The sequence below is a fragment of the Oryctolagus cuniculus genome, chromosome 9 (genome assembly GCF_051225735.1).
Source record: "Oryctolagus cuniculus isolate XC-2025 breed Fujian yellow rabbit chromosome 9, ASM5122573v1, whole genome shotgun sequence".
Classification (NCBI taxonomy): domain Eukaryota; kingdom Metazoa; phylum Chordata; class Mammalia; order Lagomorpha; family Leporidae; genus Oryctolagus; species Oryctolagus cuniculus.
The window spans coordinates 98362102-98379797 of NC_142875.1; the positions used below are offsets into that span (position 1 = coordinate 98362102).

Below are 17696 nucleotides of genomic sequence, written 5' to 3' on the forward strand. Positions count from 1 at the left end.
GAGCCCGTCGTCTGTTGCACAGTGGTGACTGGGAACGACCCAGGCCGAGAGAAGACACGGAGACAGGGATTCCAGAATCTATCAGCGTCCATTCTTTCCCTCTCCTGCTGTAAACACTTCTTTGGCACATCTGTGTCCAGACATGGGGTATGCTTTAATGTAAGGAGGTGGGCAGAGGTACTCAACAGGAATTCTACTTAAGGACTGACTGACTGCAAAAGCAACTTTCTACACATGAAGATAACGCACATGTGAAACTTTATTGAACCTAGTTATATGTGGGGCCAACAACTCAATTTCCCCAATTTACAGTTTTCAAATCCCACTCCAAATGGTCACCTTCTCTTCTATAAAAGTGGATAATCCCAACCCTTTGGGTTTCTTAATTTTTCCTTTCATCCTACTTTACAGAGTCCTGGATGATATTCACACAAATGTATTACAGAATCAGAATACTGACAAGGCAGGGAGTTTCTTTACATGCACTGAATTGCATCCAGAATCTAAAAATTAGGAAAAACAAATTAACTGACAGCTCTTGTGCACCTGTTATGAATAAAAGCAGAGAAGAACATGAGCAAAGCACACATCAAATCATGCTACTCTTACAGGTCTGTCAGTGTGTGCAGTTTTTTGATTATTAAAGTAGACTGTGGGCAATCACAGATTTAATGTCTGCCTTCTAACTATTCAAAAAAATATGACACGCAGTAATTTGTACTTTTACTGAGGCACAAATGTGAATCACGCAGGCCAAGCTGTTCTGCAGCATCCCTACGAGGGAGCCAGCATCTACACCTCGACACGGCTGTGCTGCAGTACCGTCGAACGCTGCGCTTGTGCTTCTGACCTGGGGATCCCTACAGTTCCAACGACTCACCCCTTTTAAGAATATCGAAGACCTATCATTTTTAAAAAATTTTCCTTTATTTAACCTTTGCCAAAATGTCTGTAATGAAGGCAGTGAAAAATTCCTTTGAAAGAATTAAAACACGCAAGATAAAATACCAATGAAAAACTGAAACTCTGCAAGTTAGGGAAGGTAGAGAAAACATTTAAAATCAAGATAAAATGTTACAATACAGAAGACTAGAGTTAAGTTGTAAATAAGTAATTTCTTCTAAGTGAAAACAACACTTTATAGAACACCAACATTTCTCTAAATGGATGTACCTTATTTCATTAATTCAAAAACTACAAATTTGAATTTTGAGTTTGTTTTGATTCCTTTTGGTGGGGGAGGAGGGAGGCACTAATCTCTGTTTTTCTCAGCCTTGGTCTTAATCTGTGGTCAGGTCAGACCAAATCCTCCATGACTTCCAAATATATACAGAAAATCTCACAGTACCAGTTAAATGACACACTTCAATTTCAAAATATTAGGACATAACAGGAAGCTATTCATGGTTGGAGACTGCCTTGTATTTTTCTCAGGTCTCCTACAGGCAAATACCATATCAAGCACATAAATGACTCCCCAAACAGCCATCCACTCCATCTCCTTTTCAAGTACTTCAACGTGCCAAGCAGCTTAACAACCACCTTTCTTAGCATCCTCAACACTCTCCATGGACAACAGAATGGATGATTGGAAAGGAAAGGTAAAATTTTAAATATGTTCCAGGGATCCATCACTGAAAATTACATTCAATCTTTAATCCACACGTATTTGAAGACTTTACAAAGATCCAATGGCAAAAAAAAATAATAATAATAATAATCGTGCTTTCTTCTATAACATCAACCAGATGAAAGTCTCAATTGAGATAATCTTTATATAGTTGGCAAAATGAAAACTTGGTACACTGGTTAATTACCTTAAGATATCCCTTGAAATCTCCAATCATACACACACTTACTTGAGATGAGCTCAAGACACATGCTACAGCAACTCTTACAAACCTTTTAATAGGCCAAAGCACTCAAAATGTTATCTAGTATTAAGGGAAGAGTGACCAAAAAGTAGGTAGTATAAACCACACAGAAAGCATTTATAGAAATTGGATTTTATAAGAAAGCTTTTGCTGTTTTGTTTTTTTTTAAAGTAAGATGCCTTTTGAGTTAAATCTCATACCCACTCAAACTGTAACTGGACAGTACATTTCACTTCTAGGTACTAGAAGACATTTCTTTAAAAGAGACTGGGGCAAAAATGGAAGAGGAAGCTACAAAGCAGTTTCTAGGTCCAGCCCACTACCCCCTTTAAGGGAAAGTTGATGAGTTTAAGTCGAACCACAGATTTTTAAACCAAAATAAAGGACACAGGCTACTGAAGACAAAAGCTTTTTAGTAACTTTTTTTGTCCTTTAAAAAATTAGCCCCATTCTAATAAAAGTTTACATACAGCTTACCTAACACCTTAATCAGAACAGAGAACAGAACAGAGGGAAGAGGACACAGCACCATAGTTTCAAACATTCACATATAAAAGAAAAAACAGCCAGCAAAGGCTAGAGTAAGACCAAATTTTCCAAAAGACAGGGTTAATTCCCAACACACAGAGGAAGTTTAACCGTCTATTTGAACAAAAGCAACATGGTCAAGCTAGGATGGAGAAGAGAGTGCTACTCCTTGTACTACAAGGAATGGGGTTTCTTTATTACAAAGCAAAAAAAAAAAAAAAAAAAAAAAAAAAAAAAGCCCCCAAATGGATTTTTGATGCTGAAACTCTGTCATATGTTGCTGGTAACAGTAAATATATATATTTATATATTTATATATTCAGATATGTATATTAAAAAAAGAAAAATAATCTATTTATAGAACAGTCAGTAGTCAGAGACATTTAGAAAAAAGTAAAAACAAGTCCTTTTTTGTTTTCTTTTTAAAAATGGATTTACTAAAACAACTTCATCCACCAGAGGTGCTACAACCCCACATCCTCTGATGAAGCCAAGCTGTTACTCAATAGCATCTGCTGTGGGCTGATGTAGGGAACAGTAGACATCAGGGTCAAGGCTGCAGGGCAAAAAGCTGTTATTTGCTGGTCTTGCTCATGGCCATGCCTGAAGCCTGGTGGTGTCTGGAATACTTTGAATGAAGGTTTCCCCCAAATACATGCATCATTGTGATTCTGTAAGACAATTTTACTGGTCTTCTTCTTCCTCCTTTTGCAGGAACCTGGATCCACATACCTGCTCTCCTCTAAAGTGCAGACCCAAGACAGCCAGATTGCTCAAAACCAGAAAAAGGGGGAAGGGGGTTCTTGCCTTGAAATAAGAAAAGCTCTTCTTCCATTATCCAACTGGACTTCTGAATTAGATTACATCTTCCTCCTTAGGAAGATGAGGTGATCTGCCCCAGATGGTGAGAGGTTCTTTTTTTTTTTTTTTTTTTTTTTTTAGAGGTTCTCTTATTTGGGGCTTTCTTCTTGGTAGAAACAAGCACAGGTAACCAAGAGACGGTGCCACTATATACCATGACTGCTAACAGAAGTAACTTCAGTCCTGCTTCTCCTGGTTCTATCTGTAGGGCATGAAATGCCAGGTAACAGTGAAAGGAGGGTGTGCCGATTCCTTTCCAAATATTCCAACTAAAGAGACCCAAACAATCAGTATTCAGTTGGTGCTGCCCTAGGTCATAAGCCTCTAAGTAGTATCAACTGGTTTTAAGCCACATCCTACACACCTTGCCAGCACATCACTGAATTTAATGCCCACCACCACCCTAGAGCTCAATCAAGTGTTTGACCTTAATGCAGTAAACCATACCCAAGGGAGACAGGCAGCTGTACCAAATACACCCTTCGCATAGATGTGCTGCTAGAGAGTGTAGCCCACACAGTCCATGCAAAGAGGAAGCCAGCACTAACGGGACTTTCTCTGAAGGTCATTCATCTTTGGAAGAAACATTCTGAGTGGATCTACACCACTCTAATTGATGACCAAGGTCTCAAATGTGGTCCATTGTCCCCCATGTCCCAGACTAAACAAGCATCTGCTAACTGGTCTCTTTAAGATCCTCCATGGGTAGTTTGTAGCTCATTATGAAGGAAGGAGGCGGTGCTTGACCTGGGCTATCTGGGCCCTGCTTCTTTGCACAGTTTATACAGATGTAATCTTCATTTTCAGCCATTTCTGGAGATACACCCACACAAACTTGATGAAACCACTCATCACAGCCACCATCACATTGTACCCAGTCTACCTGTAGGAGACAAGATCGGGGAATGTTTAGGTTACATAAATATTTAGCCTAGAGTAAAAGCAAACCAAAGAGCTTTCTTGGCTTAAATGATAGCAAACAATTGGAATGTCCTCAGACAGACAATGACTTCGTATGGGGTTATTTTTTTTAAATGAAAGAAGCTGAGAAGTTAAAACCCCCAAATTATATTTTACCATAGTGTGTCCACAAAATTAGGCCTCTTAGGTACTCCATTACCTCATGAATACCTGGGGCTCCTTGTGAGGCAGAAACATGTTTGAGAAAAACTTGACAAAAAAAAGGAACTTCTAATAAGAGCAGTCAAGTAGTTTTAGCTAATATTAACAATTTCTAGGCTCTAAGACAATGCAATTATCAATCAAGAAAGGAGGAATACAACAACGTGAAGGCAATCCTGTGTATTAGCTTTATTTCAAAGAGATAAGCCAAAGTACTAAGAACATTAAATACCTTTTTAGAAAAGCAGTCACATAGGCCACTTTTAAAACTAATATTTTTTATTCTTCTCTTCTTCCGTTACAAATACAACTCCCTATAAAAAGTTAGCAAATATCAGAGGTCAAATCTTACAAATTAACCAATTATAACAGTAAAAGACACAGGTCAATAGATCACTCTGGGCTTCAAAATTCAAGTCTGGGAAACTGATAGGTCAGTGGCAGGTGCCAGGCAAACTTTGCCCTGCAGAGAATACTGATTATAGGAGGCCAGAAAGGGAATGCAGTTTAGTGACTTTAAGCCTTGTACTTAACCTTTGTCACTGAACAATAAAGTGACTTTTGGCTTTTATATTTGGAGCATGATTTTTATAGCTAATGTCATGGCAGATGAGAACCTTTAAGATGAAAAGTGCTACTCTCCCTCTCCAAAGCTCAAAGGTGACCATTTCATTGACAAAATAGAGCCACTTAAAACCATGAGCAGATTATCAGAGCAAAGAGAGGTGTATAAAGGAATCAAAGAGGTATGTCAGGACAGTTTATGAGAAAGAACAGAGGAAAGAGGTTTTGGCTAGGTAAAAGAATTTCATTCAGGGAAACTGAGAGGGTTTCAAAATTGGTTTCCATATCCCATAAAGATAATCAAAACCATGTTATAGTTTTAGGCTTGTAATAAAGGATGGAAAATAATTTTTCAAAATAATCTCCCTACTTTTATGTTTGCTAGAGTTCTAGATCTTAAGAGGTAGTGTTGTTTAGTATAAAGACTTTGCTAGACTCCATCACATAATTTCATTTAATCTCACTGAGGCCCAACTGCCACAACTGTAAAATGGAAATAACATCTGAATACAAGATTATTGAGAAGGCCCAAGAAATAATATATGGCAAGGGGCTGGCATTGTGGCACAGTGGGTTAAGTTGCCACCTGCAATGCCAGCATCCTATCTGGATGCCAGTTCAAGTCCTAAGTTGATCCACTTCTGATCCAGCTCCCTACTAATGCATATGGGAAGGCACCAGAAGATGGCTCAAATGCTTGGGCCCCCGTGGGAGACCCAAAAGAAGCTCCTGACTCCCAGCTTCAGCCCAGTCCCAGCCATTTTGGCCAAATAAATAAATCTTTAAAAAATAATAATAATATATGACAAAACACCTAGTTCACTGCCTGAGATACTGAAGCTATTTCTTAAAATTAGTCTCATGGCGCTACTCATTATCGTATACAAAACATTGTATACTTTGCTGTAACAGTTTGCAGCATTGCTACTCAAAATGTGTGGACCTCCTGCAACAGAATCACCTATTTTGTTTGTTAAAAATGGAGCTAGGACCCATCCCAAATCTCCAGTCTTAGACTATGTAGGGAGTCTACAAGTCATTCTCACATATTCTAAGTTTGATCATCACTGGCACTTCGTGAGACTCACAACAATTTAATGATTCCTTCCTAAACTGAATTGTTTTTGTCCTGTAACTATGTTTAGTTTCTCAAGTTTATGAAAAAAAAAAAAAAACTGATCAAAATGTTCCTGTTGCGGGAAACTTATCAAGAAAAAAGGTAAGGGGATAAAGGCTTCTGTGCAACAAAGATAAAGGTACTACAAGCAGGTGAAGATTTACAAAGTGCCCGATGGACAGGTGGTGAATCCGGGATAAATATTTTGGCTGTCTGGAGATAGTAAAGGGAATTGGAAAGATGAACTGTATTTCTTTGGGCTGTCCAAGTTTAAGAAATTATGCTGTTAATAGTGCTACCCCTGAACCAACAGATATCTCTACTCCTAATTCTAAAAATCTCTTAAATTTAGTCCAGTCCACAGGATAACAGAGTTATTAATTTTTCAGTATCTGCTATCAAATAAGGTGTACCAAGCTTTTTTTTTTTTTTTTTTTTTTTTTTTTTTTTGACAGGCAGAGTGGACAGTGAGAGAGAGAGACAGAGAGAAAGGTCTTCCTTTGCCGTTGGTTCACCCTCCAATGGCCGGCCGGCGCACCGCGCTGATCCGATGGCAGGAGCCAGGAGCCAGGTGCTTTTCCTGGTCTCCCATGGGGTGCAGGGCCCAAGCACCTGGGCCAAGCTTTTTTAAGTCTAGTTTTTCACTGGACCTACTCATTGGCTTCCAGTTTCCAAAATTATATCACTCTCTTTCAAATCCAACAGTATTTTCCTTTTTCTGATTCTGACTAGAGGTCAAAGCCTGAAGTCCTAAGGTCACGGGTCCCAAGCCTAGCTCTCCCATGATTTCCAGAGAATACATAACTTTCCTTGAGATAGTCATTGGTATACAGATTCTATTAAATAACCTGCAGGATTCTATTGCAATCTGCAGGTTTTTTAAGAATTTAACCCAAAAATATGGCAAAGAAAAATAGTCCTTCTCTTATCACTATCTTCTTATCATGTTCATCTATTAACAATCCTTTGTTTGAAAAGGCCCATTGGATCGTCAGCAAACTAAAGTTTGGAATTTCCACTGAATCTACAAAAATCTAACACAGGGGCAACAGACTAGGTAATAGCCTGGCAAATCAAGAGTTTAGAGTCTGGATGATGGCACATTAAATTCTAGTAGCAATCTACCCTTTTGTGCCTAGTGAATTACAGAAAAAACTGTTAAAAGCTTCACAACCATGAGCCATTTAATTATTAACAGATCACAGATTTAAATTATAGCATAAATAGGTTACCTTATCCAGATCTGAGAGAAATGTCTGTTTAAAAGACAAATATATGACATAGAAGAAATAATTTTTTGACATTTATGCTTTGCTATTTGGTTTCACATTTATACTTAAGAATTTGGCATATTATAGTTTGTTAATTTCTTACAGCCTATTACTGCAGTAGGGAAAAAGAAAATTTGTGATATTCTTAGCTTACTCAATTGAGTTTTTGTTATTTGGATATTCAATCTCTTTTGTACCAAGGTTCCTTGCAAAGGCCAGATTTGAAAAACAAAAACAATTCACTTAGAGAAGTTCATTTGTTCAGTATCCCTGTGTATAATTTTTTGGTGCTCTAAACATTAAGTGGTGAGTTTACCTAGCTTGCCCAGAAATGATAAATTTTCCCATAGTGAAAATTTCCACGTTAAAACTGGTGAAGTCTCAGGTAAGCTGGGGTAGTTGGTTACCCCATCTCTACACCACCACTGTGTGTAAGACACACATTTATGTAATCCAACCTTTGACTATCTGTGCTAAAAGGAGCTATGAACTGGTAAAGATGGCAATAATGCAAATATTTTGGTAGAGACAACACCTCCACACAAATCCTTGAAAATCAGAGTGCCATAAATTTATGAACTTCAATCCTTTAATTCACAATGCCAAACTTTTTATGGGAATAGTAATGGGTAAATAAAAGGTCCCTAGAGGGTGAAAAAACCTCTTTTCAAATGGAAAAAGTGATTAAGTATTTATCCTAACACTAAAAACAAAATGCTATGTAAATATATCAGCCCTAAAGAAATTTGTTCTGTTAAGTAAACTTTTTTTTATTCTTAGTACCAATAAAACTGAATAAAGGGATAGAATTCAAGAAGAAAAAGATTCTGAACTTTAATTTTTTATATTTTATTGATTGATTTATTTGAGACACAGAGAGAGAAAGAAAGACAGAACTCCTATCTGCTAGTTTACTTCCCAAATTTGCACAACAGCCTGGGCCTTGCCAGGCTAAAGCCAGAAACTAGGAATTTAATCCCAGTCTCCCAAGTGGGTGGCAGAGAGCTAAGTACTTGAGTCACCGCCTGCTGCCTTCAAGGTGTGTGTTAGCCAAGAAGCTGGAATTCGGAGGAGAGCCAGGATTCAAACCCACTTGCATTCAGAACTGCTAGGTCAAAAGCCCACCCCTAAAACTCATTTTTGGAAAATAGTTATATTTTTAAAATTAAGTTTAGCTTGAAATTAATCTGATAATTGATAGAGGAGTGGTACTGAAAAACACCTAGTACACATTCTGTTATTTTCTAAAACATCTTGAAATTGAGGCAGGGTACATTTAAGTAACCATTCCTCTAATTTTTAAAAGATATTTCTCAATCTGCATTTTTCTAGGGAAAGTAATAATAATTACCGGTTACAGAAATAATACAGGTACACTTATCTGAAAACAAGTGAACCCTAGAAGTAAATTTTTGCTGCATATTTTAAAGAATGGCCTTCCCCAAAAAGCATTTTCTTATCATTTTGTTTGAAAACATGCGCCATGCATTAATTAGATCTCCTTAGAGAAACACTATAAACTGAGAAAGCTGTAAATTTTTTTTATTTAAATAAATACACCTTTTATTTATTGAAACTAGTGTTAAGAACATACAGGGAAAATTATGAAAGACTGCAAAGTGTAATGATAGGTGAAATATTTATAATCTGAAATAATTTGTTTAAAATTAAATACACAGAAATCTAACACTAAGGTTATTTTATGTAAGCTAATGACAGGGTAAGCACACTCTGCTCACCTTTACATACTTTAACAGTTTAAAATAGATATTTTCTCTGAATAGTTAGCTAAATCCCCAATGTTTCATAAAATGTAAATAACTTTCTAGATTTAAAGAAAGTATATAGAAACAAACCTCAGAGTTCATTAAAGTTAATCATCACATTTTAACAGTTGTATTGCATTTTTGGTTAACAAGTGCTTTCATAGAGATTATGACCTTTTCCTCTTAACCCTTTGAGGGCATGTGTTAACAATTTTGTAACAAATGTAAAAAAGTCAGGCCTGTGGTGCTTACAGGCCACAGCAAATATAACAAGGATAAAAAGACTGAATCATATTCAAATACTGAGCAGAGAACAGGGGAAAGATTAAGTGACAAAGAAAAAAAGTGAAAAAAGAGAAGATAAAACATGAAAGTTAAAAAAAAAAACCCACTGGGGAAGGGCGTGGGGAGGGCATTGTGGCACAGTGGTTTGGGTTGCTTCTTGGGAAGCCTGCAACACGTGGTGGAGTCCCTGGGAGCAAGTCCTCACTGCATGTCTGGCTAACGCACACCCTGGGGGCAGCAGATGATGGCTCAAGTGCTTGAATTTCTACACCCATGCGGGAGACCCAGGTGCAGCTCCAGGTTTTGGCCTGGCCTGGAGTGCTGCAGGCATCTGGGAAGTGATCCAGAGTATAGAAGATGCCCTTATCTCTACCTCTTCCTCTCTGTCACTCTGGCTTTCAAATAAATTAAATAAACTTTTTAAAAAGAAAAAAAAAAAAAAAAACAGAGAAAGAAACATATCTTTCTGCTGGTCTTCAACTTTCTTGTCGATAGTCTTGAAACTGCCATAAAATTGATTAAAGGAGAAAGAAACAGAAGGTTCTCCCAACAGTGAACCTCCCAATTAACCTCTTTACTAAACTCAGACAGAAGTAGAATTCAAAGTGAAAGAAAAAAATTATGTATACACATGAGATGTATCTACTAAAATTCTTGAAAATGTTTATAATACAGGAAAATGCTTATGAAGAGATTAAAATAAGACACAAAGTGAACAGATAATATGACAATGATACAAAAAAGAACTATAGAAAAAGAATTGGAAAGAAACACACCAAAATATTAATAGCTGTTATCTGAGTTATCTTAAATATGTAATTTACATATATAAGTATCACTGAGTTTTAGAATGTGCTTTTGTACTTACATCTCATTTATCAGTGGGACTGGGATATTTATTTGAAGAGAGATCCTAGTGTGACAGCCAGGGAACCAGGGGTCTACTTCTGGTTTTACCACTAATTAGTTTGACTTTGATGACATCATTTATCATCACTGAGTCCTGGTGTCACCATGTGTGAAATGAGGAGCCTGACCAAGGCCACCTGCTGGCCTCTTCTAGCTCTAAAAAATGTAGCAGGTATTTGAGGAGGGAAGTGAGGGTACAACCCGCTGTGACCGTGACACAGCTTTACTGATTCTGCTCATCTTTTTAAACTGAGGCGCTAGTAATATTCTAAATATCAAGTGGTATAAAGAGCATAATAAATAAAACTATGAATTTATATTCTTAATGAGAACTTTATGCTTCCAATCACTTAAAGAACTGGATTTTTTTTTCATAAAGTCTGTCCATTTTTCTCAGGAATTCTTATCCTCAATATAATAGCCATCACAGAACACTCTGCTTAAAACTTAGTGTTACAAAATTTTAAATAGTATCTCTAAGGGTCTGAATTATTTGTTACAAAGGATTTGGAAGAGTTAATGTTCCATTTTGGAGAGTAAACACAGGCCTGAGAGTGGGTAAAACACAGTTAGTTTTAGGTTTTTAGAACACAATCTTAAAATTAATGCAATTTACCAAAATCTTAAAATACAGGCCCAGGATTTTTTCAGGCCATTGTAGTTAATTGACAAGGGAATTAGTTCTCTGGCTCATCCTATAGGGAAGGCGTAATACTATTCTATAACTTGTTTTGTCCACTGCATAGGAAATACACCACCTGCCGGACAGGTCACATAGCTTCTCTCTGCTCCTGTCCCACGCTCACGAGGTTCATGACTTTTAAAATACAACACTGCATCTATTCAGCACACTGACCTAGGAACTTCTTTATTCAAAAGAGTTTATAGAAACTGTAGAAAATAATTATGTTAGGAGTCCAAATCCTGGAATCAAAACACACTATCAGCTCATCAAACAGATCTCCACAGCTGCTGGGCCTTGACGCCTCGCACACTCGAGCGTGAGGAGCGAGAACTCACCTTGTCTTTGCAGGGCCTCTGGCAGTTCTGCGCGGCACACACGGCATTCTCATCATCAGACTCCTCCGCTCCCGACCAGTCATACTTGGAGGGAATGTCTAGCACTTTTTTCTCTCTTTTCTTCTCTGTATTCTCTTTCACAAGTTCAACTTTGGCTGCAGTAGCCTTCTCCTTCTTTTTCTTTCTTTCTTCTTCTTTTGCTAGCTTCTTGGCCAGTTTGTTCAGCTCCTTTGATTTGTCTGCATTTAATTTTAATTTTTTCTTTTTAGGTTTGTCCATTTTCTTTAACTCCTTAGACTTCTGTTTTCCTTCCCCAAAAAGCTGTTCTACCTTTTCCAGCTTCCGTTTCCGTTTCTTCTCTGAAGAATCCTTTCCCTTCATTTTTAGTGGTTTCTCTTCCACGCTGTCATCCTTGAAAAATACAATATTTGAAACAATTTTAAAGCAAGACATTTAAAAACAGTGCTATCCTCCTGAGGTGCCCACAGGAGGCAAATTCAGAGGCAAAGCAGAATACAAGTTGCTGGGGCTGGGAGGGAGAGGAAGCAGAGACTGCGGCTTCCTGGGCTCCGAGTTCCTTTTAGGAAATGGGCTCTGAAGACAGCTGCCCGACACATGAACATACTGACACAACTGATGGTCCACCTAAAAAGGGCTCAAATGGTGAGTTCTCTATCATGCCACAACACAAAAAGATAAAAAAAAAATACTGCTGCTCTAAAGACTTTTAAAAGATATTTTTAAAAGGCAGTTACAACAGTCAATGAATACAACTCAAGAGTAGAAAGTAATGAAAGCCCTACATATAATATGAGATTTAGTTGTGGGTAGTTGCTAGGGGGATAGGGCAAAAAAATGTTTTCAATGTTAATACATATTAATATAATTTGCAGCATTTCTGAGATGAAAACCTTCAAAGAAAAACAGCTGTACTTAATCATGTACTTAATACTAAAATTCTTTAAACAATAAATTCCTGGTGGTTATCAAAAATGTTTGGAATACATATAAAAATTGTATCCATGATTCATTACAACAGGTGTGCAGTGACTTTCACAAGGGTTAGAGCATAGTTCGTGTGACAAAGTAAAAAATCAAGTAATTTATCTTCTCAGCTTTCTAATATTGTTCCCATTACGTATCTACATAATAAACATTGAAAATTTAATAGAAAAAGTGTGCCTAGTAACTGAAAAAAAGCGAGGGGATTAGAAAAATACTGAAAAACATAATAAAATTTGAGAATTTCATTAAAAATACGGGAATTCATCCTTCTGCAGATTTGAGACTTGAGAACCTTTGCAGCAATCTAAGCAAAAGAATTCAGAAGAACGCTGGGTTATAAATGTCTGAAGTTTGTAACACCTTGAACAAAATACTTATCCTCTAATTTTTTGTTTTCCTTATATGGAATGAAAAGATTCAGTAAGATAATGGGTGCGCAGAAAATGTTTTGTAGACCAGAAAACAATCTCTAAATTAGGCCACCAACAAGGAGGAGTCAGATGTCAGAGTTAGAATCGAGGTGTTTTATTTTTACTAGCTGTATAAGCTTCATTTCACACCTCTTTGCGCCTTCATTTCCCTGCATGCAGAATGGAAACAATCAGCCTGTATTTCCTTTGGCCTCCACACCCTCTACCCCCTCAGAATTACGATGAAGATCAAATGAGATTCCAGATACAAAAAAAATTATATGTACTACAAACTGCTAGGCAAGTTTACTATATGAATGCAGATTCTCCCTCCCACCCAAACACTTCTATTTAACCAATACCCTTGATTCTTTTTAAAAAATTTTAAGATTGACTTATTTGAGAGGCAGAGAGACAGTGAGAGACCAACAGACAGACAACACAGTTCCTCATCTGCTGATTCACACCCCCAAATGTCCATAACGTTCAGAAGTAGGCCAAGCCAAATTTATGAACTCAAAAATCTTAATTCGGGTCTCCCACGTCGGGGCAGAGACTTGAGCCATCCCCTGCTGACTCCCAGGAGGAGTATTACCAGGAAGCTAAAACTAGGAGCAAGCCTTAAACCCAAGCATTCCAATATGGGATGCAGGTATCCTAATCAGTTATCTTAACTACCAGCCCAAAGGCTCACCTCACCTAAATGGTTTAAGCATTAAATTCATACCTCTGGGGCTGGCGCTATGGCGTAGAAGGTTAAGCCTCTGCCTGCAGTGCAAGCATCCCATAGGGCACCTGTTTGAGTCCTGGCTGCTCCACTTCTGATCCAGCTCCCTGTTAATGCACCTGAGAAAAGCCCTGGAAGATGGCCCAAATACTTGGGCCCCTGTACCCATGTGGGAGACCTGGAGGAAACTCCTGGCTCCTGGCTTTGGCCTAGCCTAGCCTCAGCCATTGTGGCCATTTGGGGAGTGAAGCAGCAGATAGAGGATCTGTCCCCCTCTCTCTCTCCCCTTCTCACCCTGTATCTCTGCCTTTCAAATAAATAAATAAATCTTTAAAAAAATAAAAAGAAAAAAGGGGCCGGCACTGTGACGTAGTGGTTAAAAGCCGCTGACTGCAGTGCCAGCATCCCATATGGGCACCAGTTCAAGTCCTGGCTGCTCTACCTCCAGTCCAGCTCTCTGCTATGGCCTGGAAAGGCAGTGGAAAATGGCCCAAGTCCTTGGGCCCCTGCACCCATGTGGGAGACCCGGAAGAAGCTCCTGGCTTCGGATCGGCGTAGCTCTGGCTGTTGTGGCCATCTGCGGAATGAACCAGCGGATGGAAAACCTCTCTCCCTCTCTCTCTCTCTCTCTCTCTGAACCTCAGCCTCCCTGTAACTCTGCCTTTCAAACAAAATAAATAAATCTTAAAAAAAAAGAAAAGAAAAAATCCATACCTCCATGATATGCAGGAATCTGTCTTCAGAGGGTGGGTGTGTCGCCTGCAAAATGCGCCATATGTGTTGAGTCTCATCCAGAGACACTTCTAGGAGATCTCCCACCATCATCAGCTCTTCCAGCTGGGCTTTGGCTCCAGGTGACAACTCCAACACTGGAGGTTCCAAACTTCGGGGCACCAAAGGGCTCTTCCGAGGTTGTTTCCTTGGTGTGCTAGAACCTTTCCCAAAATAAAACATAAAACAAAAGAGGAAAACTATGGAAAAAATGTATTGTTTTGAAGTAAATACTTAGGGATAATTACTGACTTTAGGTATCTGGATTTACTGCATCAGTAAGAAGTAAAATTGAATTAAAAACACACACAGAAAACAAAACACTTAGAATTCTAAAGCCCACTCTAAATAATAGACTTAAGAGTTTAAAATTGGTTTTTTATCCTGATTATTTGTCCTTATGAATTTTTTAATCCTGTGGCAACAGGAGTGGAGGCAGATTCTCTTAAGTCATTTTCTCTAAACCATAATAAAAAACTGAGCAGTTAGCTGCCTTGTGTAAATAGTTATCTTCCTAATGAACCAACGATAATATGCTGTTCCACAAAGGCCTAATTTATTATAGAGGAACACCTCCATCTTGCAGAATTGTGACCTAAAGCAGTGTGAACTTGTTTTCACAGGCAAGAGAATAAGTGAACAACATGGAGAAATCATCTACCAAGAAAAGAATTTCCTAAAACTTAAAACTACCCAAAACCAAATTCTATCTTAAAAAGAGTGAGTTCCTCAGGGAGTTGGCACTGTGGTGTGGCGGGTAAAGCCACTGCCTGCAGTACCAGCATCTCATATGGGCGCCAAGTTTAAGACTTTGCTGCTCCACTTCCAATCCAGCTCTCTACTATGGCCTGGGAAAGCAGAAGAGGACCCAAGTTCTGGGGACCCCCTGCACCCATGTGGGAGATCTGGAAGGAGCCATCTGGGGCAAGAACTAGCAGATGGAAGATCTCTCTCTCTCTCTCTCTGCCTCTCTGTAACTTTGCCTTTCAAATAAATAAATTAATTAAAGAAAAAAAAAAGTGAGTTCCTCAACAACTGGTCAGAATCACGTAAGAAAGGTAGATAACTGGGGCCGGTGCTGGGGCATAGCAGGTGGGGCTGCCACCTGTAATGCCAGCATCCCATGTGGGCATCAGTTGGAGTCCCGGCTGCTCCACTTCCTAACCAGCACTCTGCTGTGGCCTGGGAAAGCAGTGGAAGATGGCCCAAGCCCTTGGGTCCCTGCACCCACATAGAAGACCCGGGAGAGGCTTCTGGCTCCTGACTTCAGCATAGCTCCAGCCGTTGGGGCCAACTGGGGAGTGAACCAGCAGATAGAAGACCTCTCTCTCTCTGCCTCTCTTTCTCTCTGTGTAACTCTTTCAATTAAAATAAATCTTAGGGCCGGCGCCGCAGCTCACTAGGCTAATCCTCCGCTTTGCGGCGCCGGCACACCGGGTTCTAGTCCCGGTCGGGGCGCCGGATTCTTTCCCGGTTGCCCCTCTTCCAGGCCAGCTCTCTGCTGTGGCCAGGGAGTACAGTGGAGGATGGCCCAAGTGCTTGGGCCCTGCACCCCATGGGAGACCAGGAGAAATACCTGGCTCCTGCCATCGGATCAGTGCGGTGTGCCGGCCGCAGCGTGCTGGCTACGGCGGCCATTGGAGGGTGAACCAACGGCAAAGGAAGACCTTTCTCTCTGTCTCTCTCTCCCTCACTGTCCACTCTGCCTGTCAAAAAAAAAAAAAAAAATCTTAAAAAAAAAAGGTAAATAATTACTGATCAGAGATTTTACACAAATGAGAAATGGGACTTGATGGCTTCTAAAGTTCTTCTAATGAAAACTGTATATATACTTCTATTTATGTTTCTAGGTTGTAATCTAATGATAATAAATGCAACCAGGAACTACCTTTTTTTTGTCAAAATAGCATTTTCAGGTTCTATTAGTATATCATGGCCTGGCAGCACATTCAATGCAAGACGAACTCACAGTCTTGATTCATACAGTATTTCTTTTCCTCATTGGTGTTAAGTTTACCTTCTCCCCATTTTCATAAAGCAGTATTACCTTGAGAACAACTCTTAGAAGCAGAAGAATAGGCATGTTCTGCACAGAACGAGGGTGCTGTCCACATGTGAGTTACTACCTCCTCTGACTTGATGGGAATCTCTTCATCACAAAAAAGATTGGGTTCCAGACTACTAGAGGACTTCACACTAGCTGTGTCCTAGAGAAACAAACAAGAACCCTAAGAACCACTTTACCCATTCTATGACAAAGCTCTAAAGTTGTCTTCAGGTTGAGCTTTCAAGTTAAAGCTATTATAATATACTAAAAACACATTAAAACTTAACATATTCAATAAGATAGAAAGTCTTACTGGGGAGAAAATCTGTAATGACTACAGTTTCAAGCCAAAATGAAGAACAAAACTCAAAAATAATTCAGAGAGCCGATGCTGCAGCTCACTAGGCTAATCCTCTGCCTGCGGTGCTGGCACCCCGGGTTCTAGTCCCGGTCGGGGCGCCGGATTCTGTCCCGGTTGCTCCTCTTCCAGTCCAGCTCTCTGCTGTGGCCCAGGCAGGCAGTGGAGGATGGCCCAAGTGTTTGGGCCCTCCACCCTCATGGGAGACCAAGAGGAAGCAGCTGGCTCCGGGCTTTGGATTGGCGCAGCACGCCAGCCATAGCGGCCATTTGAGGGGTGACCAATGGAAGGAAAACCTTTCTCTCTCTAACTCTGCCTGTCCAAAAAAAAAAATCCAGAGATAATAAATCTATGAAGAAATTACTATTAAGTAATCTACAATCTATAATTAGCATACATAAAACACTGACATCACAAGTTAAATGCATTATATCCCATCATCCTACAAACACTTAAGCAATAAATACACTACAATTGTAACTGTAAACCTGTACTTGCAGAATTGAAACTGAAACTTAGTGGGTGAAGGAACCTTGATCCTTTAAAAGAAAATAAAATGAACTTAAGAGGGGAAAAAAGTTTTAGATGTGACATCTTAAAGACACACAAACTATTTAATTTTCTCTAAAGGTTTCTAAGATAAGAATCTCACCAACTGCTCTTATCAGTCCAATGAAGAGCCTGACTGACAGTATAGAAATTTTACACCTGACAGCTGTAGTTAGTATCAGTTGATTCTCCCATGGAATGATTTTCACAAGCCCATCTGTACAACTTTAAAAGTCAGAGTGTGAGGCCGGCGCTCTGGCTTAATAGACTAAGCCTCCGCCTGAGGCAACAGCATTCCATATAGGCATCAGTTAATGTCCTGGCTGCTCCTCTTCTGATCCAGCTCTCTGCTATAGCAAGGGAAAGCAGCAGAAGATGGCCCAAGTGCTTGGGTCACTGCACCCAACTGAGAAACCCAGAAGAAGCCCCTGGCTCCTGGCCCAGCTCCAGCTGTTGCAGCCATTTGAATAGAAGACATTTCTGTCTCTCCCTCTCTCTGTAAGGCTACCTCT

The 17696-nt window shown here is 39.4% G+C and overlaps 1 protein-coding gene across 1 annotated transcript in view; it reads right to left on the reverse strand.

The window, feature by feature from the left end:
* Positions 1–241: 241 nt before the first annotated feature.
* KDM5A (lysine demethylase 5A) overlaps positions 242–17696 on the reverse strand; it is a 94593-nt gene continuing 77138 nt past the window's right edge. Inside the window, 6 exon segments of the mRNA XM_089304435.1 lie at positions 242–4146; positions 4618–4680; positions 4682–4699; positions 11318–11728; positions 14174–14394; positions 16278–16437. Coding sequence (XP_089160561.1) covers positions 3940–4146; positions 4618–4680; positions 4682–4699; positions 11318–11728; positions 14174–14394; positions 16278–16437 — 1080 coding nt within the window. The 3' untranslated portion in view covers positions 242–3939.